The 25738-nt window shown below is 40.5% G+C and overlaps 1 protein-coding gene across 3 annotated transcripts; it reads left to right on the top strand.

Annotated features, from left to right (window-relative positions):
- Nucleotides 1-327: 327 nt before the first annotated feature.
- LOC129102031 (endophilin-B2-like) lies at nucleotides 328-25447 on the top strand. Of its 3 annotated transcripts, XM_054611958.1 has the most exons (11): nucleotides 328-520; nucleotides 2681-2822; nucleotides 5897-6025; nucleotides 6748-6881; nucleotides 7061-7153; nucleotides 10816-10878; nucleotides 14530-14553; nucleotides 14656-14745; nucleotides 16398-16498; nucleotides 18030-18267; nucleotides 25202-25447. In XM_054611958.1, exons 1-11 carry the CDS (start codon nucleotides 458-460, stop codon nucleotides 25307-25309), a joined length of 1185 nt encoding a protein of 394 aa, XP_054467933.1. In that variant the 5' UTR covers nucleotides 328-457; the 3' UTR covers nucleotides 25310-25447. The 3 variants fall into 3 exon arrangements, with proteins under 3 accessions (XP_054467933.1, XP_054467934.1, XP_054467936.1); XM_054611959.1 differs by lacking the exon at nucleotides 14530-14553; XM_054611961.1 differs by lacking the exons at nucleotides 10816-10878; nucleotides 14530-14553.
- The last annotated feature ends 291 nt before the right edge of the window (nucleotides 25448-25738 follow it).

Raw genomic sequence — 25738 nt, 5'->3', positions numbered from 1 at the left:
AGGCAGCTAGTTTGGGTTTTATTTGCTCAGCCTCTGAGATCTAAGCTCCATAGCTCCACCCCAACACAGTGAAGTTGAATGGAATCAATAACTCCATGTAGCCTACAGTGTATGTGGGTAATCCACAGACCTCTTTGTGAACAGTGTTCATTAGAACTGGTCCAGAGAATAGCATTAGTGTTGACTTTGTATCATTGCATCATGTGTTTGTGTGGAGGTCGTCGGGGAGCAGCAGTACATGTCGCAGGCAGAGGCTGCAGGGAGGCGGGGAGTCGTGACTCACTGCCCGGTGCCGTGGTCCCTTTAAGGGCAGGGCGGAGAGCCGATTTCCGATGGTCCATGAAGCGGATTAGGACTTCAGTCCTGAGTCTGCTGCTACATCCTCTCAGCTGATCCGGAGAAGTTCCTGCAGGGAAACAAACAGGCCCAGCCTGTAAGCTCAGCTCAACGCGGCACCATGGATTTCAACGTGAAAAAACTGGCTTCAGGCGCGGGGGTCTTCTTCACCCGAGCAGTACAGGTAAACCGCGAATCATATCGGCGCAACGGACCGAGCAGCCTCGGGGAACATGAGGAATAATCCACCGTCATTCGTGGATGAAAAGGACCGTTATCTGTGGGTCATTGCGTGTGATTCAATCAGGACACACACGTTAGATCACGGTGTTTTAAATCACAATTATATGAATGAACTCTGTACGGTATCGTGTGTTTGGATGAGAACGGCCAGCGCTGTAAGCCGATAAAGGCTGTCCAGCCTCAATCCATTATTGATGGCTGTGATCGAGTGTAGCGGACACGTGACAGCGGCAGCCTCCCTGCTCCTCTCATCAACAGGCAGGGACGAGGAGCTCTGTTTGTACAAGATGTGTGATGTTATTCAGAAATATCTAACTCTTCCATGTAAAGGATCAAACCTGACACCAACCCCCCCTCAGAAATTATTATAATGATGCATTTTGTGTTACGACCTGCGCACAGTAGAGCCAAACCGACGTCCACCAGCTGGCTTTTCTGGAAATTTGGTTTCACATACGTGAAGTTACCAAAATAACTAATTGAGATTTTTGTCTACTTCGGTTCAAAAACTCCTTTTTAAAACTCACCGGGGGTGTATTCACATGTAGGTGCTTAATGATCCCTACATTAATTTATCTAAGTCAACCATTGGTAGGTCGAATGCATCTACACTTCCTGTGGAAAAGTGAACGCTCTGAGTCACTCTATCATTACTGTATTTCGGACGATTGTCAAGAAAGCAAGAAAGGTTTAGATTTTACAGAGAATGCTGTTTGTAGGGCTTTGTGGCACATTCCCATCACCACTTCCAGCACATAGTGTATCTGAGCCTTTATTAAATACATGTGGTGCTATTCTGACAGCTGTACTACATTGGTATAAGATTTGATAACACACCTGTACAGGTGTGCTCATATATTAAATCATTAATAACAACAGTGATTAACTTATTCCAAGAGGGGTGTGTTTAATTGGGAAAACGTTTGCTCTCAAATGAATCTCTGAGGTTTTTGTGCCAAAACCTCATACAGCACCCAAGTCAGGTCTGTAGTTTTTTTATGGGTATGTAAGGCATTAACCTTTTAGTTATTCATTTGGATCCAGAACAACCAGAAGACGTGTACGTCGAGTTTCAGTGCTGTGACCAACGGACCTGCCCCAGTGTTAACAAGTGTCTTAGCTGTTATCTGAGGTTGTCCAAGAGCTTCGTGTTAAACACAGGAAACTTCTGACTGCAGAGCGAGTTGGAGAGAAGCTGTGGGACAAAACGTTTGCATTTTTTAATGCTAGATCAGTCTGCTGAAAACAGGTCTGTTTAGAACAAGCTGAATGTTTGAACTGTGGTGTTGTTGCTTGCAGCTTTCAGGAGAATCTCTCATACGAACAAGTTTACACTTCACACTGATCTTCCTCTGGTCCTCAGCTACACACATGACATCACATGTTGAGTCACACACTCCAGTCCCGGCTCCTTACGCTCACAAACGCCAGAGAAATACACTGTGGTTCAGGAGGAAACACGAGGGACAGACTTTACTGGTAGACACGATATACAATCCGGACCTGGGTCCAGGACTAAAAGGGCCCCAAACAGCTTTAGATTTTTTACGATGTTTAGATATGACTAATATGGGATTATGTTACTATTCTAACTCATTGTTCACTGAAATAACTTACAAAAGGCTCTTAGAAATATGCAACTCAGCTGTATACTAGTTTCTGTGTGCTTCTACTGCAGAGGAAAACATTGTAGTACTATATGTACCTGACAGAGAAATGTGACTGGTTATGTTGGAGATTTGACTCACAATATATAACAATTAAAATATGATGCAATATTATTCACAAAACTATCCAGTCATATTAGCATTGAAAGCTCCACCTTGATGAGATGTTAATTTTTTTTAACCAATGTTTGGTATTGTCCATTTGAAAGGCTGTAATCTGCATCAATATTTCATCACATCAATAAAGCATGCAAACTCTCTATGCTACATGTTGTCATAGATATATGCATGTCTACAAACATTTACACTTAAAAGCTTGAAGCTGTTTTTTGTTTATTTACTCATAGATGTGTTAGCTGTGTTAGCTGTGATAGAGCACAAAATAGAGTTTTGTGCCTGCGGTGCACACTCAGGATCCTGACTTTGTCTCCTAGTTCACAGAGGAGAAACTGGGCCAAGCTGAGAAGACAGAGCTGGATCCCCACTTAGAGAACCTGATCACTCGGGCAGACTGCACCAAGAACTGGACTGAAAAAATCTTAAAACAGACCGAGGTGCTCCTGCAGCCCAACCCAAGTAAGAGATAACTTGAAAAGACATGTGACCTCCCAACTAATATTTTCATCTCCTCATATGGAGTCCCTGAAGAAACAAACGCCAAGTATGGCTGTCTTTATTAGTCAAATGAGTAATTAAATTAGCGAGAAAAAAATAAGTAATGCATTTTCCATTTTCATTCCTTAGGGACTCCATATATTGTTTGAAACATGATTCAAACAAGCCAGAGGCAAACACTTAAAATTGTATTCAATTTAAATTAGTTGAGGAAATATCTGTAGAGCTTGTTTTAAAGGTTGCTTTCTCTGCAGCACTTTAAATGACCTTAAAGCCAGGGTTGGTAATCTCTAGAAACTAGCAAGAATACTCAATAACTAGATTAAAAAATGGCCGCACCTCAAAACCAAGCCCAGTGTTAACAACTCTTTTCCTATGAAAGCAGCTTGCAGCAAAAGTTGCCTTCAGACTTCCCTTCTAAGCCCCACCCCCAAAATGTCCATTATAAACGTAAACAACCAACACAGCTACTTTTGGTACTCACTGCTGCTAAACTAGCAGCTCGTAGAGCAACGAGTGAACGGGCAGAATACCAAAGGTCTATTTCAACAAAAACACCAAAACTATTTTTGAAGAAGATTACTAACCCTACCTTTAAACTTAAATGTCAAATTGTAATTGTGTGTTTGTGTGTGTTTGTGTGTGTTTAGCTCTTTTAGTATCACATTTAGAGATTCTCATATTCCTACATTATTCTGTAATAGACTTAAAATGGACAGAATAGTAGAATGGACCTTGATATGAATGTCTAACTCTCGCTCTGTGTATTTTCTAATCCTCCATGCTCCAGTCGACCACACTGGTAAGTCATTTTCCAGGCTGCTGTTTAAGAGAGGACTGAAGAACTCATTGTACATAATGAGTACACATGATGTACAGTGTAGCACAAAGACCCACAGTATGGCTCCATGCTTTCATTCACAGTTTGATCAGGGTAGACTGTATTGTATCCCATGGTGAAACTGAATCCAGAGTGAATCTGCACTACTCAGAGACCGTCTGCTGTACAGTGCATGGACCCAATATAAACACTCTACCCTTTTCCCCAGTTGTTTTTAAGATGCCCTCCGTGAAACATTCCTACATAGTTTTCACATGAAAAGCCTTCGATACACAGGAGGGATTATAACAGTTGAGCCAATGGAAGGTTTTTATGACAAACATAATTTCAGGAAGTGAAGCTTAACAGCAATCCAAAAACAACTAAATAGAACTAATTAGTCAAAAGTCCTGCCCCTCTATTTAAGCCTGTTCCAAATAAAGGCCTGTCCCTGAGGTAAATACACAAGATTTATTAGTAAATCAATAATTCACTTTTTAGTAAGATGAGTAAATGAATTAAACCATTCCCATATCTGTCTGATGAAAATGAAGCTACAACCATCAGTCATTTAGATGATCTTAACTTAGCTTAGCATAAAGACTGGAAACGGCTAGCTCTGTCCAAAGTTAATGCTGCTGACTCTAACCTCTCCTCAGCCGCTGAAACACTCATCCTCGCCTTCATCAACTCACGGCATCATTGTGGGTTTCTTCATACATGTAAATATATCAAAACATTTAAAAAGTGCTTAGTCCATCTGGATTCCATGCTGGCCTGCAGTGACACAGAGCTGCACAGAAACCGGCACCACTCACTCTCTTCATTCACACTCTACTGCACCCCTAACCCTCTCTCTCTCTCTCTCTCTCTCTCTCTCTCTCTCTCTCTGTCTCTCTCTCACGCTGTCTCTCGCTGTCTTTCTCGCTGTATCTCTCTGTCTCTCTCTCTATCTGTCTCTCTGTCTCTACTTTAAATGAATATTTTTGTTACTCCAGCTTCTCTCCTGTTTACACATAAGGGGTAGATAAATTAACAGTACTGTCTTTACAGTGTGTTAGTTGACCAAGCAGTCATTAGGAATGCTCCTAATGTTCTGTGATAACGCACTTGTCCTCTGTTACTAATGGAATAATAATTCAGAAATCCACTCCTGTAGATCCCGCACAAGTGAGTCATATTAGAGCCACTTTAGTCTTTTTTAGGCAGGACATGGGATCTTTAGGGGGAGATGCCAGGTCATCAGTATAAGTGGTGTACATATCTGAAAAATGGGAACCTGAAGATCAGAACTGCTCAGAACTATGTGTGTCATGTGTTTCTAGTCATAAATCTGAAATAAACATTAAAAAATATATAGTGAAACTGTATAAGAGCTTAGAACATAATTATATAATTTATGATGACCTTTTCCCATGTTCTAGTATGTCTTATAAGTTTTTACAGAAATATTTAGGTTGATACTAAGACCCTAAGGAACACCAACGTGATGTTGAAATTTTAGATATTTCTGCAATAATTGCGTTTTTGCCAATAAGATGGCGAGCACTTGTGTTCTGGAGTCTGCTCTGTAGTTTGTGGTTGTACAGTTTCATTATTTCATTCATATACTGGAGGTCACCACACTCACTTAATCACTTTATACATTGATGTTTCAAAAAATGGCCTCGCTGCAAATATTTGGCTGCTATGGGGACTAACCTCATCAGACATGAATCCAATAGGGCTTATTGGATCCACAAGTTATATAATAAGTAAGAGATATTCACATATGACCTTTTTCAGAATATGGGAACCATAGAACCATTTTCATTCACGTATCTTGCCATGCCAGTCCTCCCTCGCCAGAATTTGGCCGCACTTTGGAAGGTTATACAGCCCCCTTCCCGAGATATCATGACATGATGGTTGTTACAAATGGATTCATTAGTTCATTAGGTTTTATATGGTCCTAGTATCTTCACTCTGGCTTTAAGACAGAGCCCACTACATCTTCTTAGAGACAGTAATGTTGGCTTGCAATCCTGCGGGTCTCTGAAGGAATATACATCCTATATTCAGTACTTGGTTGAATAAAATGAATTTGAGATAGCTTGTTTCAGGAAAAAAGATGGTGTGTATATATACGTTTATTTTATGATTATTACATGATTTGAATGAGGCTTCACCTTGTGTCTACAGTTTCCCTGAGATCTCATTTTATCCTGCTATCCAGGTGCTCGGATAGAGGAGTTCATCTATGACAAGCTGGATAAGAAGCTCCCCTCCAGGCTGACGAACCCAGAGCTGCTGGGCCAGTACATGCTGGAAGCTGCCAATGAATTTGGTCCAGGAACACCTTACGGTCAGTGGTGCTGTTAATGAATCCGTTGTTGGTTCAAATGAAACTGTAAACATGTTGTCTGCTTTGTACCCATGAGGTATGCTCTTTTGAAGCACCATCCTGTACATTCAGAATAATAATCAAATAATTCATATTAATAAATCAGCCATGTTTGGTGAAACAGTCTGTGAGCAAAAGAGGCCGAACTCATCGGCCGAAATGTCATTTTTTTATCAGTCTGATGGTGATAGACGGTTTTCAATAGCTAAATAATAAACCATGATGTCTAAGGAGGAAAAAAAAATCCATTTGCTTTTCAGGTTATACAGAAAAACGTACTGATTTTCTAAACTACACAACATTAGCATTGCGGACCGTTTACAACAGGGCCACCCATGGAAGAAGGACTGTCCAGAATCAACTGGCTATTCATTGGCAATATAAGAAGAAACTCCACATTAATAAATCCCTTATTAATATTTGTGAATACATGTTTTGCTTTTTGAATAAAAAATATTGCTGGTTTCAGTTAGCTTTCAAAATACATTGTAATGATTTTTGCAAGTGACAAAATACTTTAAAAAAGATTTTCAAAGATCCCACAAAATGTTGCGGTTGAAGCTTTCAGGGGATCCCAGGTGTCAATCAAGAGGACTTGAACCCCCTGAGACTAGAGGGCTAAATTGTCGTCAGACTGAAAGCTGATGGGTTTAACATAATGTGTATCACGTGTGTATTTGTAGGCAGTACCCTGATCACTGTGGGTGAGTACCAGAAGAGACTGGGCGGAGCCGAGCGCGAGCTCCTCCAAACCTCAGCCGCCGGCTTCCTCACTCCTCTACGCAACTTCCTGGAAGGAGACTGGAGGACTATATCAGTAAGACTGACTGACCGACTCATTTACTTTCTTACTCACTACTTTACTATAAGACCTTGGTGCTTTAAGACATTGTGTTCCATTTTAACTCATGCTGAGGGAGGAGAAATATTTTGCTATGGAGACTTGAACAACTGATTTTGTGCTGTTTCTGATTGGATCCCTCCTGTCCTCTGCAGAAAGAGAGGCGACTTCTAGAGAATCGGCGGCTGGATCTTGACATCTGCAAAGCACGTCTGAAAAAAGCCAAACTGGCAGAAGCCAAAGCAGCGGTGAGATGAAATTTCAAGTAGATTTGTTGCTCCTGCAGTTCTTCTTCCTCCTCCTGTCCTCTATCATGCTTTTTAAATTGCAGTAAGCATGAGACCCACAGTGGCTAGACTGTGCAGATAGACAGAACAGCTTTACTGTTCAACCTATAACCTCTCAAAGTAATATTCATTTTGAACACAATACACTGTCACATTATCACCATATAAAGTCCAGCAAACACAGAACAACATTATCATTCATTTGGAGTCATGTTAGTGTCTACCTGATGATTGTAAGTCCAATAGTCACTCTCTTTTGGCTCTCTACTAATCTGTAGGGAAATGTCTGTTTTTTAAGCTGCCAAATGTTTCACTATATAAACCAGTGTCAAACACTCTGCAGAGCTGCAGATATTTATCTTCAATAACAATGACCATCTCTCTCTTACATGTAGCCATTTAATTCTATTGTTAACTTAAAATACTTGTGTACTGCAGCTTTAGCAGCAGTCACATAAACAAAATGATCTTTTCCCAAATTTCTCTCAAGTGAATTTGTTGCTGAATTCAACTTTCAGTTGCATGTATGTTAGACTTTAGGCCATTTCAAATTTCTAAAATGAATTTGTATTAGACTGTTGATCTAGTCATCCCCAAACTGGTAGTGGTATCAAGCATTTTTTTCAATCTTTATTCAAGAGGGGAAACTTTCCTTTTGAGAGCATGTAATGCTCAAACTGAAATAGCTCTGCTTGCCCTTGGATTTGCTCTGCTTAACCGAAATCAACTTTTTGCATGTCTATGCATTCTACACTAATCAGCATCTCCCCTATATTCTTTCTGGAGCCTCAGTATAATTCAATTCAATTGAATTTATTTTGTATAGCCCAAAATCACGAATCAATTTACAATCTGTACACATCCCTATGGGAGAGCGACAGAGGAGGGATCCTTCTCCAAGGATGGACAGAAATGTGATGTTATGTGTACAGAATAAACATAGCAGAGTTACAAAATATTCAATGCATATGACATAAATTATTCATATAATAAGAGTAGTAAGCGGAGTAACAAAGGAAAAAATGAAGACTACTAATAATAACAGCAGCAATGAATGTAGTAGAATAATAATGATGATACAAGCAGTAATGGCATGGGGAATAATAATAGTAATGTGACACATATAACGCAACACAGAGCAGAGGGGAGGCCAAGTAAAGATAAGTTGTTGGTACGGGTTACAAAAAGGCTCTGTAGTAAATATTTAAGCCTAAATTCCAGTGAGAGTTTTATAGGATTGTTACAGACTTGTGTGATCCAAACATTTCAAATAACTCCAGCATTGCAAAGTCCAAAAGTTAAAATGTATTGAAAAACGATTTTTATCTTACTAAATTATTCTGCTTTAATCTATATTCGTTGTTAAGCCTTTGAAATACAACATTTTCACTGCAGTTTGTTCACCCGCTTGCCTGTCTGGCACGCTAATTGAGGCACGCACTGATGATTCATAGTTAAGCTTTACATTCATAAAAATGTAATTTATAGATGGATATGTCGAAATGAAATTTCAGCCTATTTTATACAATTCAAATTGTGGACATAAAGCGGTGTGTGTCTGCTCATCTCTCGGGGGAGGAAAATCTAAATATTTGGCTATGGCTCAGAGGTGGTTCAAACCCAGACTCCTCTAGTCTGTGTTGATGAATTCTTGGGCCCCTCCCTTAGGCTTTTCCTGCAGTGTATGAATGGGTGTGAAGGATTAGTTAGTCCTGATGGGCAGATGTCACCTTGCATGGTAGCTCCTGTCATCAGTGTATGAATGGATGTGAATGGGTGAATGATGAAATGTAGTATTAAAGTGCTTTGAGTGGTCGGAAGACTAGAAAAGCACTTTAAAAGTGAGATGAAAAGAACTTGCCAAAAACTTCCAAACACGGGAAATCTGGATGGGACCGAAATCAGCCTGAAATACCAAGGTTCAATTTTATAACAAAAGATGTTATAAAAGATGATTATTAAACATGATTATTAAACATAATAAGCCCGGTAAATGATGGAGGCTGTACATCTGCCAACTAAGTTAGTGCTGCCCTGGAGTGGCATAAAATGTATGAATAAAGTGAGAAACACTGCCTCATAGCTCTTATGTTTTATGTAAATAATCAACACTGTTGGTGACCTGCATCTTGTGCCAGCTGTTTTCTACCACATCCGTACAATATAAGACTGAAAAAGCACAAAGATGGGAAGTACAGCAATATTCATATGGTAGGTGGAATAGCAAGAAGCACACAGCTCTGATGTAGCAACTAACATTATGCATTGTTGTGTCAGTTATAAGTTGTTGATATCCTCATTTTGTTCCTCTTGTGTTGCACTGAGCTGGTTGCTTCTTCAGATGGCATGGCTGCACTAATCAAACTACCCCTTTAAAACAGAATGAAAAAGCTTCTCAGATGCTCGTCAGTGGTTCTACCTGCAGTGCCTGCTGCATGTCTGTCAACCTCAGTGAGATAAGCTTCCTAATGCTGACTATGAGATGCTTTGAAGCCAGCCCAGCTCGTTGCCAGAACAGCGGGCTCACAGGGAGATGATGGAGTAGCACAATACAAGATGCAGTAGTACAAAGTACCATTAACACTGAGGTACAGTAGAGGACTGTGACAAACATGCTAGCAGTTTGTCACAGTCCTCTATGTTAACCCTGGGGTTACAAGCCAGACTGTGTAACAGGCAGAGTTGATATATCATCAGAATCATGAGTGGAGCTGAAACGGGGATATTGACAGGGAAATTAGGTGTATATTTACCAGCACAAAATAATATGCAGTAAAGTAAAAGTTAATACAATTTAATAAGAATAAGAAGCGGTAGAAATATTAGGAATATTATCCACACAACAAAAGTAAAGCTTAAGGCTATAGGAACTTTTAAATAGCGTCAGCATTTTTCAAGGTGTTGAGTAGTCCAAAATCTATATGTAGAAAAGTCAGCATATTCATGGCAAAACACCACCAAAATTAAACAAACACCTTTAAGTAGTATTAACTAAGAAATAAGAGTTTGACACTAAGGATAGTTGTGAAAAGTAATTTTACTATCATCTTTTGTTATAAAAATTTCATCTCATCTTTCTCTCTTACTTCAGTGGTGTCAGAGCAGTTAAGGCACTCTGTGGATATCATCTCATGAGTTTAAAATGAATTAAATATGATAAAAACAATAAAGGTCTCTGCTCCATACATGGATGTGACGTTCAGAAACAGCAGGTGGCGCCCTTCAGATGGACAGAACAGAGATGGTGCATATCGACCAAATGAGCCTTTGAGCAGAGCTTAGGAAAAAAACCAAGGAAAACATGTTAAACCATGCTAAGCTTATCAAAAAGCTTCTCTTAATGGTAGCAACATCACAACAAGAGGGAGTAAATCCATCAACATAAGAATGTTATTTGTCCCCAACTATTTATTAATCTAATCAATAAATGGTTCACAGTCATGGGTCATTTCAACCACTTTGATACCACACACAACCACCAACGGCTATCTACACTTCCTTCTGCACCTTGCTGCTTCTGATCAGTTTTCTTTCTGCTGGTATGCTTTTTGTTTCTCTGCTTAATGATTGTAACTGCATGACTGTGCCAACATGTGTTTCCTCCTCCCTGCTCTTGTTTCTAGGCTGCACCTGATTTTCAGGAGACAAGGCCTCGAAATTATGTTCTCTCTGCCAGTGCATCAGCGGTAAGAGTCCCAAGTGAAACGAGTGGCACACATGCAGGGTCTATGTCACTGAGCAGGAGCTATGCTAACATGCTAAAAGGCATTGAGCTCTTGAACACCAAGTGGACTGGCTCTTATGTGCCATTCAGCCACAATGAGGATGCAAATAGACCAAAGAAATGTTAAAGCAAGACTATGTAGCTTTTGAAAAGCAAAATTACACAAAAATGAAAAGTAAAATTTGTGAGCAAAACAACTCAATGTTGCCAAATTCAGTACACTTTGCTGCTTCAACCTCACTTGATCTGGTATGAGCAGTAGCTTATTGTGGCTAATGTTAGCGAATGTTTCTTACATAGTTGTATAACTGACATTACTACTAAATACTGTTTGCAGACTTTACGACTCCTCTCTCTTGTGCTACTATTATGCTATGCCTATGCATTTGCCATTATCTTGTCGCTACAGTAACAGCTGTTCAGAGAAATTTAGATAGACATGCGGCTCTCTTCTTTGGCTTTCTCAATGGCAACAAAGTTTGATATTTTACAGGTATGGAGATTTGCTTTACAGTCAAATAAATTTGAAAATATATTGTTAGATTTTAAGAAGCCCTCTCACTCAAACCTTTGAAATAAAATTAAAGTAAGCCAACCTGGAATCTGTTTGAAACAGCAGTACTGTGGTGTGTGTTTATTTAAGCTGCATGGGATGACAGCTAATAAATAACACAACAAGATGCACGTGTTGTTCATGATGAATGATTTATTGAAAGTAAATGACATAGGGGCTGCATTTCTAATGCTTGAGCAAGCAACTGTTTATGTTTGCAACATCAATATAAGACATGAGCATGTTTATGCATGTTTTTTTTTGTTAGAAACATTAATATCCAACAGCTCCACATTGGTTTGATCTGAAATGATAAGGTGTCTCTGGAAAGACTACATTGAGTTTTCTAGTCGCACTGGTCATAAGAGAGCAAATCACAGTATATAAGATGTATAATAGAGAGCGATGGCCTTAATGAGCCAAACTGTTGACTCAAAACAAAACATTTAACACAACTAAAGACACTCCAGTGCTTTTGCTGGGTTGCTTAGCATCTGACCATCTTGGCTCTGGTTACCTGGTGGTGACTTGGGGTCTTGGAAACGGCTGTATTCATTTGTACATGAATCAGGATAGTGTCAAAATGAGAACTTGTTCAGATGGACCACTACTAAACGCACACACACAATATTTAGAAGAGAGTGCAGATTTTCCATTTCAGTCCCTGTATTTCCAACTGCTGAGGATAGAATAAAAATAAAAGAAACACTGGAACAAATTCTATAGTGTGTTTTAGTGGTCATCATCAATCAAAAGTTATCAGTCTATACTTTTAATACAAATATAATCATGTTGTAGAACGTGTTGTCCCCACATCGTTTCCATATCTACTGTAATATTAAAAACCTGTTGGATATAGTAGCTCACATTAAAACACAGTTGGTCACATTTTTTTTTTCTTTCACTGTGACTTGTAGCTCTAGGTGTTGTATAAAAAAACTTAGTCAAAAACTTACTTGAGTAAAACTACATATCCTGATAATGATAATAAGTTTTCATAAGTAAAAGTACTCATTATTCCTGTGAGTGTAATTATTGTACAATATATGAATATTATCGTGTCATCATTACTAATTAATTATTTACCTGCTGTAGCTGATGAAGGTGGACTATAACATCGTATCATATTTAACAAGTTGATGATATTTTAAAATGTAAAATCAATCTCTTCACAGTTACAAGTGATTAATAGCTGTAAAAGTAACAGAGTACAACTACTAAGTAGCAAAACTCCTCAAAATTTTTATTTTTAGGAATTATAAAATTGATTTGGTTCCAGACAACACAAGTTAAGCTAAGCTTTAGCAGGACAGAGCAACAGGCATTTCTACCTGGTCTATCAGAGAGAGAGAGACATCCAGACAGTACAATATGTTAGGTATAATAAGCTCTGTAGAGTTAGAACGTTTGAGGCTTGTTGACTTTCAGCTGGTGTTTCTTGGTGTTGACTCTCTTACTGAACCAGCTGCAGAGTGGCTGGGAGAGCTGGGATGTGGAGACGGATCCCAGTGTATCAGAGCAGAGGAAGGTTGTACACATAAATGTTTGTCAGCAACCGATAAATTAGTTGTGGTAGTCTGGGGTCAGTCTCCAGTGACCTATTGTGTGTGTTTGTTGTGTGCTAGAATTTTTTTATCGACCCCTTGCCCTACCTGTGGAAACACAGGGGTACAAATTCAATAATAACCTTGTGGTTAGGGTTAGGGCGACCCGCTCTACCCAAGATTAATTCAGGTTCCATGCCATTTCTAAAACAATACAGTAATGTTCTTGAACAAAATGTTATACAATGAGAAAGATGCTTTCTCATAATAGAACACATGTATAACACAGGAGGGCGCTATACAGCAAGCATTCATCAGTGTGCAGCTGCAGAATGTAGAGTAAAGGTCAAGTTCAGTTTAGGCTGTAGGCCAACAGCAGCCCAGGCAGACCCTGAAGTATTTCTGCTTCATTCCAGGTCACATCTGGTTCTTTCTTTATTTTTCATTTCTAATCACACACATTCTTATTTGTTAAAGACACAATATCATTTTACCAATATTACCATTTTCCAGATACCATCACATGGCAAATTATCAGTGACGGTGGACCTGGCTTTAACATTCAATGCATCCCCAACCACAGATCATATCATTTTAAAAAGAAGACAGAGAAGTAGAGATAGAGCTGTAACTGTCACGGCCACAGCAGCACCAACAAAACCTAAAGGAATGATAGGTGTATGTTGTGGGTCAGTTCTCAATAAATGGAACAGGTATGTGGCTCACTCACTTCTCTTACTTTTTCGCAGTCCAACACTGCTTTTCAGCTTTGTATTTGGTTTATTTTTGGTTCTTTTCTATAAGACATCAAAACCGAACTACAGGTCTAGAAATCACTTGTTCGATCCATTTTAACTTCTTTTTCCGATGTCCAGTGCTGCATTTCATTGTCTAACAAACCCACTGCTCATGCTGCAGCTGCACACCTGATGCTGAGAGGACATCATTAATTGAAACTGCTGTCTGAAGTTATTTCTACGACACTCGATTGCATCTGGAAGGACAGTTGTGAAACACTCTTGACTGCTGTGATATGATTGTGTGATGAGAGCAGAGCCACTGCTGTTACTTGAAAAGCTCAGTATTTAGTTAATGCTAATGCATCAGAGATTTATTATGCAAAATCCAAAATGACATAGTAACCAAGTGAAGTGAATGATATCTTAATTACTTAAATAAGCAAAAGTCATCACAATACAAGCCCGGATAATGTTATAAATTCAATGTTTGACTGTTTGATTCAAAGTTGGTGCCTGCAAACTGGCCAGATATATATTTGGTTTAGATCCCGTTCATCTGCCATCCATCTGGTGAGATTCAGGGTAGAAATTGACGAAGTAACATAAACGGACTAACTAAAGCCAGTTTCTGCAGGTTTAGATTCAGCTCCTCTCACAGTTTCAGATTGAAGCACAGACAAAGCTTATAGATCTTTATAGTGTCTACATAATTTTTTGTGTTTGAGCCTGAGAATGGTTCATGATTGCTTCTTTCTGTTCTTGTGCTGATCTCTCAGCTGCTGAGTGAGGAAGTGGACAAAGTAAGTACCTTCACTAGTGGGCATGCAGTGTCTGGCAATCTGTGTGTGTCTAAATGCAAGGCCATTAATGATTCCTTCCTGTCCCGTCATTTCCTCCTGCAGGCAGAGCACGAGCTCCGTGTAGCTCAGACAGAGTTTGACCGACAAGCTGAGGTTACCCGGCTGCTGCTGGAGGGCATCGGCAGCACGCATGTGAGTGACTGACTCAGACTCTGTTAGTTTCCAGAACATCCTGTAAACAGCAGTTATAAAGAGGAAATGAGCACCATGAACTGTTTTGTGTTGGTCTGACGTATTGCACAGATTAACTGAACACATGTGTGCTCCAAAGGATGAATGAGCTTCTCACTGGGGGAAATAAAATATGCAAATTTATTGCAAAAAGGTCAACTTGAGTAAACTATAACACACACAAAGATGTACCATTAGCTTGTTGACATCGCTGACCTTTAAGGAAAAGGAGAGAAAAAGAGCTTTCGTATTTTTAACCTCCTCTGGAGTCAAACCAGTTTGTAGTCGATGGGACAAATACATCTTTGAGTTAACTGTGTGAACTAAGTGTCCCACTGGGGACTAGCAAGCTTTAGCCAGTAAGACATTGACTGTCTGTTAGCAGGCTCTTTAGCTAGCTTAGCTATGATTGAAATGGTCTACTATGCTAGGAACAAAGTGCTTGGTGAGGCTTACAGAACAGTACAGGGGAAGTAGAAAGATGTTTGTGGAGCTGCTGAGGCTGAGTAGCGCCAGCATGATCCTTTCACCAGCCATGACAACGAAAACCACATATTTCACAAATGCATGACTACTACTAGGAAGCTACAATTTACAAAACAAGAAAAGTAACATATGCTAGGTATATTATAGGCTATTCCAGTATTTTTAGACCAGTTATTTATTTTATTTTGAACTTTTAAAAAGTAGTCCTTGACCCATTTTAAGTGGAAAGTCAATGATCTTAAATGCGGTCTTTTTATAGATTACGTTTTCTAATTAATGAGCTTTATAAGTGATGGTAGGTAGATTTTGTTACTTTTAGACAGAACCATACTAGCTGTTTCCCCTGTTTCCAGTCTTTCTGCTAGGCTAAGCTAACCAGCTTTGGCCTCATATTTAAAGGGCAGGTGTGAGAATGATAGAAATCTTCTCAGCTAGCTCTTCACCAGAAAGCGAATAGGCTTGCATTGTTTTGTGCACTCGCCTGTCAGCCACAAATAAAGTGACACATGAGAACTGGCGTGTAAAAATGAGAGAACTGGAGCTTTAAAGGACCATTTTCAATAAGTCCTTAATATGTAAGGAAGCACTCCAAGTTGTGCTGGATAATATGTGAGTTTGCAAGGATGTCACACCACCATTAAACACATTGTGAACGAAGGAGAGTCTTAGTTGCATTTATGATGAGCTTTTGACTGAAATAAGGAAAGCATTATATCTGATTATGAGCTTCATGGTGGGGTAGTAGTTAGCACTGTTGCGTTACAGCAAGAGGGGCCGGGCCCTTCCATGTGGAGTTTGTATGTTCAGCGTGGATTCTCTCCAGCTTCCTCACACAGTCCAAAGACATGCAGTTTAGGTTCATTGATGGTTATTTGATAACTCTAAATTGCTCCTAGGTGTGAATGTGAGTGTGAATGGATGTAAGCCCTGTGATAGTCTGGAGACCTGTCCAGGGTGTACGCTGCTTTTGGCCGATGTCGGCTCCAGCCCCCCCGCGACCCTGACCAGGATAAGCGGTTACAGATAATGGAATGTATTTGATTATTATCTTTAATGCATATATGTATGTACCATGTTCTGCCAGGATTCCACTCACACTGACTTCCTCTTTTTCTCTCTCCCCTCAGCTCAACCACCTGCGATGTCTGCAGGATTTTGCAGAGGCTCAGGCCACTTACTACGCCCAGTGTCATCATTACATGCAGGACCTTCAGAGGGAGCTCAACAAGTGAGATAAGGATAGCTCAGTCAATCCAATTATCCATGATCTTTTATTTCCAGACAGCAGACACTAGAGATATTCTCACAAATCATCCTAGTTCGACCACTGCTTTGAGTTACAGTGGCTGTGATGTAACACAGGAATTGTACGCCACACTGGTTCCACTGAGTTTATATAGCCCCGTCTTCATTTCTTTACTATTTTCAGTTGCTCAATGAGGTTTTCGATTTATTTCGCAAGAACAGATCTGCTCTTAGTCAAGAGGTGTCAACAAGGCTCATTCTTTGAGAGGGACACGTCCGAAAAATGCCAACATACAGTCCTAACCCATGAATGGCCACTTATCCTTATACCGAGGTATCCCACATGGGACCATGGTGAACTCACCATGGTCTTCTGTGTTACACCAGTCCAGCTGTTGGTGCATCGATTAGCCGGTGTCAGGACCTACCATGATCAAGAGATGGAAGAAGTTGAAGTCAGTGCCATGTTGGCTCAGGGCTGGCCCTGACCTCTTTGGGGCCCTAACCTAAAATACTGCTAAGAGGCACAATTATGGTATAAATGTGTTGTGTCTTTTCTGAGATGTGTGTGAAATGATGTTGACATTGATGGCATTGTGTCATTGTGACTTTGTTCAGTATAGAAGTTCTAGTTCTTATCACTGACAGACACAGATCAAATCCAGGTCTCTGTATGTAGACGATAAGATTAGAGAAGTGGACAAATCCGACTATTATCCTCTGGAAAATGTCTCACGTCAGACGACTCATTCAGGCTAATTTAGAGATAAAGCTCATTTCAGACCAGATGTTCATTGTTGCAAAAGTCCATGATGACGACGGCCAAAATTTCAAACTTGAGGCTGCAAAACTGCAGTCCACTTTTTATGTACATTCTATGCCTTTAACAGAGAGTCATGTGGAGGATAACAGAGCACCTGGGACCAGCTAGTCTCACAAAGACAGACCACAGCGCTGAGCTGACCACCTGCCTCTAAACGGATCATATATATACATATATAAATACATGCATAAAATACAAGATGAATGTATCCAAATGTAACATTAAAGGTTTTTATCTAAAAATCTACTCAAGTAAGAGTAAAAAAGTAAGCTGCATTAAAACTACTCTGTCAAGTGAAAGTTACTCCAAATAGGTACTTGTGTACATGTCACAGAGTAAATGTAACTCATCACTGCCCACCTCTGATTCATAATATACTGGATGTGTGGTGTTGTCAAACAGGTCGGGGAAGTGCTTCTCTATTTTGTGTCACTTAATAGAAAATTAAAGGGAAAGAGAGTTGGGAAAACAGTGTTGACCAGAACTGCATAAAAGCTTCCAAATCTGTTTTAAATTGACCAGGAGGAAGCACCAACAGCCAAATCAACAAACACAAACAAATTCGAATTGTATTGCCATGGAATACCATTAGTCGTCTGGATATGACCACTGTCTCGTTTTTTTATATGATTACCGTAACAGCCTATCAACTTAACTCAACTCCTTCATTTTTCTTCCAATGTTCACGCAGATGTGCTACTGTCGTCAGCACCCCCCACACTGCTGCTGCCTGCCCGGACCCTGTCTCCTCTGCTTTCCTGTCTGGACCTTCATCCCCCGGGACCACAGTCTCCTCTCTGTCTAGCCAAATGCCCAGCACACTGGCTATGGAGCAGACACAGCTCCCTGTTACAGGCACGAGAAAAGCCAAGGTCCTGTATGACTATGATGCCCATGATGTCAGCGAGCTGTCCCTCTTGGCTGATGAGGTATAGTAGGATATCTGAGTCAGCCCCCATTTAAACAGCTCTGATACACAAGGAGCAATGCTGGACCTATTCATGAACAGAAAGCAGTTAGAGGACTTTAGCTGGGAGACTGGTACAAGCATATCTAATTCCATATCTAAATCTATATACACTTTGAGCATTTCAGCTTCTCATTGCCTTTAGGTTTTAAAAGCTCCTCAGATTATCACCTGTGGATCTATCAACCCATTTACCAGACGCATCCTTAAAATGAAAAGTTTAAAGCCGCCATCAACTTATTCATTGCAAGGACGGTGGCCTTTCCCTGCATACACTCATTAAAAGATAGGTTCACATTTTTCAAGTGTGTCTCAAAACAATATTCACATGCCCATATGTATGTTTAAAGAAATATTATATGCCTGGGATGAACCTATGTGTTCCGTTGTGTGTGTATGCATGTGACTGAGTGTGCCCCCCTCTGCAGCATACTGCATCATATTCTGGGTGTCCAGTTATGGCTGCATGATCAAGGACCTCCAGTGGTTTTTACACTTTCTCAGAACTATTACCATTTTTTTACTGCCACTGACTGCCTGCTGACCCCTCACTCACTACTCTTAACGGCCCCAGGGTCAGCAGGGGCCACTAGTGAAAACACAGCTGAGTGCATCTCTGACCCCATCTGCTACTCTGTGACCAGAGACACAGGGGGAAACTTGGTGAGTTTAATTTTGTGTTTTGGCTCAACTGTACGAAGTGTATTATAGGCTGATAGTCTTTTGCTTGTATTAAGTTACATCAATACTTATTTTTGAGTTTGAATGAAGTCTGTTTGATGACACTTTACAGCACTGGTTGTATTTATTCAATCACACAAAACAGCAGTGGTCGTTTCTAGTTCCTTTCTAGTTGGTAGCTGGGATTCTTCCACCTGTCTATACCAGCCCTGAAGTGATCTCTTTTGAACTTCAATGTAAGAGATGAAAAAACTAATTCCACAGTCTTTATTCCAAGCAAAAGTGCATGCATTTCAAAGTACAGCTAAAGCTAATATCTTTAATCAAATCAATAGGAGATCTTCCAAAGTTGGAAAAGTTTGTCTAACATGAAATGATTCAGTTACAGAGGAAGAGCTGTATGAAGTTGATGTAGAGACGTATAGGATGTATGAAACTTCCTTTTGATAGTGTTGGCAGACACAGCCATGTCAAGCTATGGGAAATCTGTGTCTGTGAGTCGCTGTTTCACCAGTCTGTGGGTACTCCTGGTATTTTCCTTATTGATGGATGGTGGTGTTTGTTTATGATTCATAATTGAGTTATTATTATTGATATTAATTAATTGTTATTTATTAAAACTGCTAAAAGCAATACAATTACAATGGCCAGGGGTAGCATATGACTGATCTTCAGTCTAATGAAGAGTAGGTCAGCCAATGCCTGTAGCAACCTGAGGCTACGTGCTCCTCGCTGTGAGACAACACATGGCTGAAACCTAAACTCTTTTGAATTCAATTCAATAAAATGTATTTTATATAGCCCAAAATCACAAATGATAAATTTGCCTCAGAGAGCTTTACAATCTGTACACATACAACATCCTCTGTCCCGGAACCCTCACAGTTAGGTCACTTGTAATTTTCACCAGTGCTGTCTCTGTGCTATGATGCACTCTAAATCCTGACTGAAAATCCTCAAATAAACTATTGTTATGCAGAAAGTCACACAGCTGATTAGCGACTGCTTTCTTGAGGATCTTGGAAGGGAAGGGAAGGTTAGATATAGGTCTATAGTTAGCCACCACCTCTGGATGGATAGATAGATAGATAGATAGATAGATAGATAGATAGATAGATAGATAGATAGATAGATAGATAGATAGATAGATAGATAGATATTCCTTTATTGATCCCCATGGGGGAAATTCGGGTGTTGCAGCAGCTCAACTAGAGAGAAACAGATTAAGATAATAAATAAAACATATTATACAATACAATTAAATAAAAATGTACAGTATATCCACATGGGAGGGGGGCTGGTCAGCATAATGACAGACTGTGGTCTCCGCTGTTGTTGTACAGTCTGATGGCAGTGGGCACAAATGAGCGTCTGAAGCGCTCCGTCCTGCTCTTTGGTGGAATGAGCCGATGACTGAATGAGCTGCCCAGCTGCCACAGTTCCTCATGGAGAGGGTGAGAGGGATTGTCCAGGATGGCTCTGAGTTTGACCTTCATCCTCCTCTCACCCACTGACTCCAGACTGTCCAGCTCCAGACCCACCACAGAGCTGGCTTTCCTCACCAGCTTATTTAGTTTGTTGGCATCTCCAGTCCTGATGCCACCACCCCAGCACACCACAGCAAAGAAGAGGACGCTGGCTACCACAGACTGGTAGAATGCCTTGAGCGGTTTATTGCACACACTGAACGACCTCAGCCTCCTCAGGAAGAACAGCCTGCTCTGTCCTTTCCTGTAGAGGGCGTCAGTGTTGTGTGTCCAGTCCAGTTTATTATTGATCTGCACCCCAAGGTACTTGTAGGACTCAACCCTCTCTACTTCCCCTCCCTGAATGAAAACAGGGACAGGGGGGCTTCTGTTCCTCTGGTAGTCCACCACAAGCTCCTTGGTCTTGCTGATGTTGAGCTTCAGGTGGTTGTTGCTGCAATTCAATTCAATTCAATTCAGTTTATTTTGTATAGCCCAGAATCACAAATTACAAATTTGCCTCAGAGGGCTTTACAAACTGTACACATGCGACATCCTCTGTCCCGGAACCCTCACATCGGCACAGGAAAAACTCCCCTAAAAAAAACCTGTGATTAATAATAATAATCGAAGTAGCAGTGGGTGTCAGTCGGCTCACAGATGGAGGCACGACTACGGTCCAGGTACCACAACGATTCATGGAAACCTGCAAAGCGAGAAAGCAAAAAGGGCTTCAGGGTGGAAGTAAAGCTAATATGCGTAATGGTACAGGTAATAGTAATAGTAATGTGACTAGTAATAATAATGGTGGTAGCAGTCGGTGTCAGCAGGGCCAAAGCAGGATGCACGACCACAGTCCAGGTACAGCCACGATTTATAGAAGCCTGCGAAGCGAGAAAGCACAAAGACTCCAGGGTAGAAGCAAGTCAATAAGCGTAATAGTACAGGGAATAATAATAGTAATGTGACTAATAATGATAGTGGTAGTAGCAGTGGATGTCAGCAGGGCCTCAGCACGTGGCACGATGACATTCCAAATATAACCCTGATTCCTGGGAACCTGCGAGGCAAGTAAGCACAAGGACTCCAGGGAAGAAGCAAAATCAGTAATGTGCATGAATAGGAGATTAATACATAAAGAAGGAGTGAGAGAAGAGGAGAGAGGAGCTCAGTGTATCCTAGGTAGTCCCCCGGCTGTCTAGGCATATAGCAGCATATCTAGGGGCTGGACCAAGGCGAACCAGAACCAGCCCAAACTATAAGCGCTATCAAAAAGGAAGGTCTTAAGCCTGCTCTTAAAAGTGGTGAGTGTGTCTGCCCCCTGGACTGACACTGGAACCTGGTTCCACAGAAGAGGAGTCTGATAACTGAAGGCTCTGGCTCCCATCCTACTTTTATATACTCTAGGAACCACAAGTAACCCTGCATTGATAGAGCGCAGCTCTCTAGTTGGGTAATATGGAACTATAAGTTCCTTAAGATAAGACTGTGCCTGGCCAGTTAGAGCTTTGTAGGTAAGTAGAAGAATTTTAAATTCTATCCTTGATTTAACAGGGAGCCAGTGCAGAGAAGCTCATACTGGAGTAATATGATCTTTTTTCTTAGTTTTTGTTAGAACACGTGCTGCAGCATTCTGGATCAACTGTAGAGATTTAAGAGACTTATTAGAGCAGCCTGATAATAAGGAGTTACAGTAATCTAGTCTAGAGGTAACAACTGCATTAACTAGTTTTTCTGTGTCGCTTTGAGACAGGATTTGCCTGATTTTCGCAATGTTACGTAAATGAAAAAAGGCTGTCCTTGAGATCTGTTTTATATAAGAGTTAAAAGACAGATCCTGATCAAAGATAACTCCGAGGTTCTTAACGGTAGTGCTGGATGCCAGAGCAATGCCATCTAGAGAAACTATATCGTTAGATAATTGATTGTTTTCAAAGGTGATCTGGGCCTAGTAGAATGACTTCTGTTTTTTCAGAGTTTAACATTAAGAAGTTACAGGTCATCCAGGTTTTTATGTCCGTAAGACATGCTTGAAGTTTAGAGAACTGGTTAGTTTCGTCTGGCTTAATTGATAGATATAACTGGGTATCATCTGCATAACAATGAAAGTTTATTGAGTGTTTTCTGATAATATTCCCTAAGGGAAGCATATATAAGGTAAATAAAATTGGTCCAAGAACAGACCCCTGTGGAACTCCGTGACTAACCCTGGTTTTCATCGAGCTTTCATTGTTTACATATACAAACTGAGATCGGTCTGATAAATACGACTTAAACCAGCTAAGTGCGGTTCCTTTAATGCCTATAAAATGCTCCAATCTCTGTAATAAGATTTGATGATCAATGGTATCAAATGCAGCACTAAGGTCTAACAATACAAGTACAGAGACAAGTCCTTTGTCTGAAGCTATTAGAAGGTCATTGGTCATTTTCACCAGTGCCGTCTCTGTGCTATGATTCACTCTAAATCCTGACTGAAAATCCTCAAATAAACTATTGTAATCCATAAAGTCACACAGCTGATTTGCTCCTGCTTTCTCAAGGATCTTAGAGAGGAACGAAAGGTTAGATATAGGTCTATAGTTAGCCAACACCTCTGGATCAAGAGTAGGTTTTTTAAGAAGAGGTTTAATTACAGCTAGTTTGAAGGCCTGTGGTACATGGCCCGTTAGTAAAGACAGATTGATAATTTCTAATAAAGAATTGCTAATTAAAGGTAAAACTTCCTTAAGCAGCCTAGTCGGAATCGGGTCTAAGAGACAGGTGGAAGGTTTAGACTTAGACATAGTTTAAGTCAATTGTTGAAGGTCGATGGGAGAAAAGCCATCTAAATATATTTCAGGTTCTACAGCTATGGATCGATCGGTACTGGTTGAGGGCAGTAGATTATACATTTTTTTCTCTAATAGTTAGAATCCTATCATTAAAGAAGTTCATGAAGTCACTACTACTGAGGATTATAGGAATACACGGCTCAACAGAGCTGTGAGTCTCTGTCAGCCTGGCTACAGTGCTGAAGAGAACCCTGAGGTTGTTCTTATTTTTCTCTATTAATGCTGAATAATAGGCTGCTCTAGCATTACGGAGTGCCTTATATATTTTAAGACTGTCTCGCCAGACTAACTGCGCTTCATCCACATTGGTGGAACGCCATATCCTGCACCATGTGATGAAGCTCTCAATCAGTCCTCTGTACTCCTCCTCGTTGTCCCTGGTGATACATCCAACAATGGAGGAGTCATCTGAAAACTTCTGGAGGTGGCAGGGACCAGAGTTGAAGCGGAAGTCCGAGGTGTAGAGATTTAAGAGGAACGGTGCCAGAACAGTTCCTTGGGGTGCACCGGTGTTGCTGATCACAGACTCAGAGACACAGCCATCCACCCTGATGTACTGTGGCCGGCCTGTGAGGTAGTCAGTGATCCAGGAAGTGGTGTCGGGGTGCAGGTTCATCTCCAGCAGCTTCTCTCTCAGTAGGGAGGGCTGGATGGTGTTGAAAGCACTGGAGAAGTCAAAGAACATGACTTTCACAGTGATTCCCTGCTTCTCCAGGTGAGAGAGGGCCTTGTGCGTCAGGTAGATGATGGAGTCCTCCACCCCGTGTGGCAGATAGGCGAACTGTAGTGGGTCCAGGAAAGCTGTAAGCTGGGTCCTCAGGTGCCGCAGAACCAGTCTCTCAAAGGTCTTCATGACGTGTGATGATCAAGAGTGGGTTTCTTAAGAAGAGGTTTAATTACAGATACTATGAAGGACTGTGGTACATGGCCTGTTAGTTAAGACAGATGACAATTTCTAATAAAGAATTGTTGTATTATCTGCTGTGAGTCTATCCAGGCACGTGGTAAATTAAGAGTCTCACCAATTAGTGACCTATGGGTCGAGAGCAGTTTCTGGGAGAGGCTTATTAGTTTTTGTCATCGTTGTTATTATCACATTTTAGTTTCCATCACCTTCGTCTTTCACTACACCCTGGACTACGGCTTGGATCTTGACCAGCTTCATGTCTAGATTTGAAGTCAGTGGTTAGTGCTGCTCCACGCATTCCAAACAGACCAGTCATGTATGCTAGCAACACTGCTAATGCTAGCAGTGGAGCTCACTGCTACTACGTCTGTCTTGGCTTGTTTCCTTGACTTGGACATATTTTTTGCAGTAGTACTTCTTAAAAAGAGAAATAGGATTTAAAACGAATCCCGTTATTTCCTGACAAGGCTTTCAATTTGAAATGTGCACGTAAAGTGATCCTTGACCTCACACAGAATTTAACTGACCTAAAATTTTAGAAAAATTCTATCTTTGTTTATTCAAGTACTCAAGTAAATAATACAAAATGCAGAGCAGGAGGGAAGCTGCATAGTTGGCAGTGAATAGAAGAACAGTAACAGGAGTTAATGACAACAAAGTGTGTGGTAAAAGTTGCATACTTATCAGCATAATAATGTTGTCAGCATGCTAGCCATGCTACCTCCTGGAGTTATTGCTTGTGATCTTTATTTCCTGTCCTGTCTGCTTTTTGCCTTAGTTTTACCGCATCTTAGGGGAAGTGGAAACAGATATGGACATTGAAAAATAGTCTGAGGCTGATGGATGGAAGGAGAAGATAATGCAAATGTCACCTCGTGATGTTTCTTTTATTTTTCCCTTTGCATTGGAAACAACCTTGGTATTAGTTGTTTTGTTGTTTTTTCTTGTTCAAACAGCTTCATTTTGTTGAAATTTTTCTTAAAGTGTACTGTTTATTTGTTTCTCCAGCTCATTACCGTACACACCGTACCAGGAATGGATCCTGATTGGTTGATTGGAGAACGGGGGAACCAAAAAGGAAAAGTCCCTGTCACCTACCTCGAACTGCTGAGCTAATGGACCACACAAGAGGACGGACACACACACACACACACACACACACACACACACACACACACACACACACACACACACACACACACACACACACACACACACACACACACACACACACACACACACACACACACACACACACTTTTGCACATTTGTGCATTTAGTACATTTGTTTTTTGATCTTAAACACTTATGCAAACCATCTCTTGGGAATTTTTCTATAAATAACAATGAGTCATGGAAGGAAAAGGCTTGTAACTGTGTGAGTATAAGTCTTGTTTGATGTGGCCGCATGTGTCATTATTACAGTCTCCCTCTTATTCCAGTAATGTGTGTACGAGTGAAATGAGGCCACAGTTACAGCTCCACTTCATTATTATGTCAACAGAGCAGTTTGGGTGTTTTTGTTTAAAAACTAAAATGTAATTC

The sequence above is a fragment of the Anoplopoma fimbria genome, chromosome 14 (assembly GCF_027596085.1).
Source record: "Anoplopoma fimbria isolate UVic2021 breed Golden Eagle Sablefish chromosome 14, Afim_UVic_2022, whole genome shotgun sequence".
Lineage (NCBI taxonomy): Eukaryota > Metazoa > Chordata > Actinopteri > Perciformes > Anoplopomatidae > Anoplopoma > Anoplopoma fimbria.
Note: the sequence above shows the minus strand (reverse complement) of the source record. Positions and strands in the feature narration are given on the sequence as shown.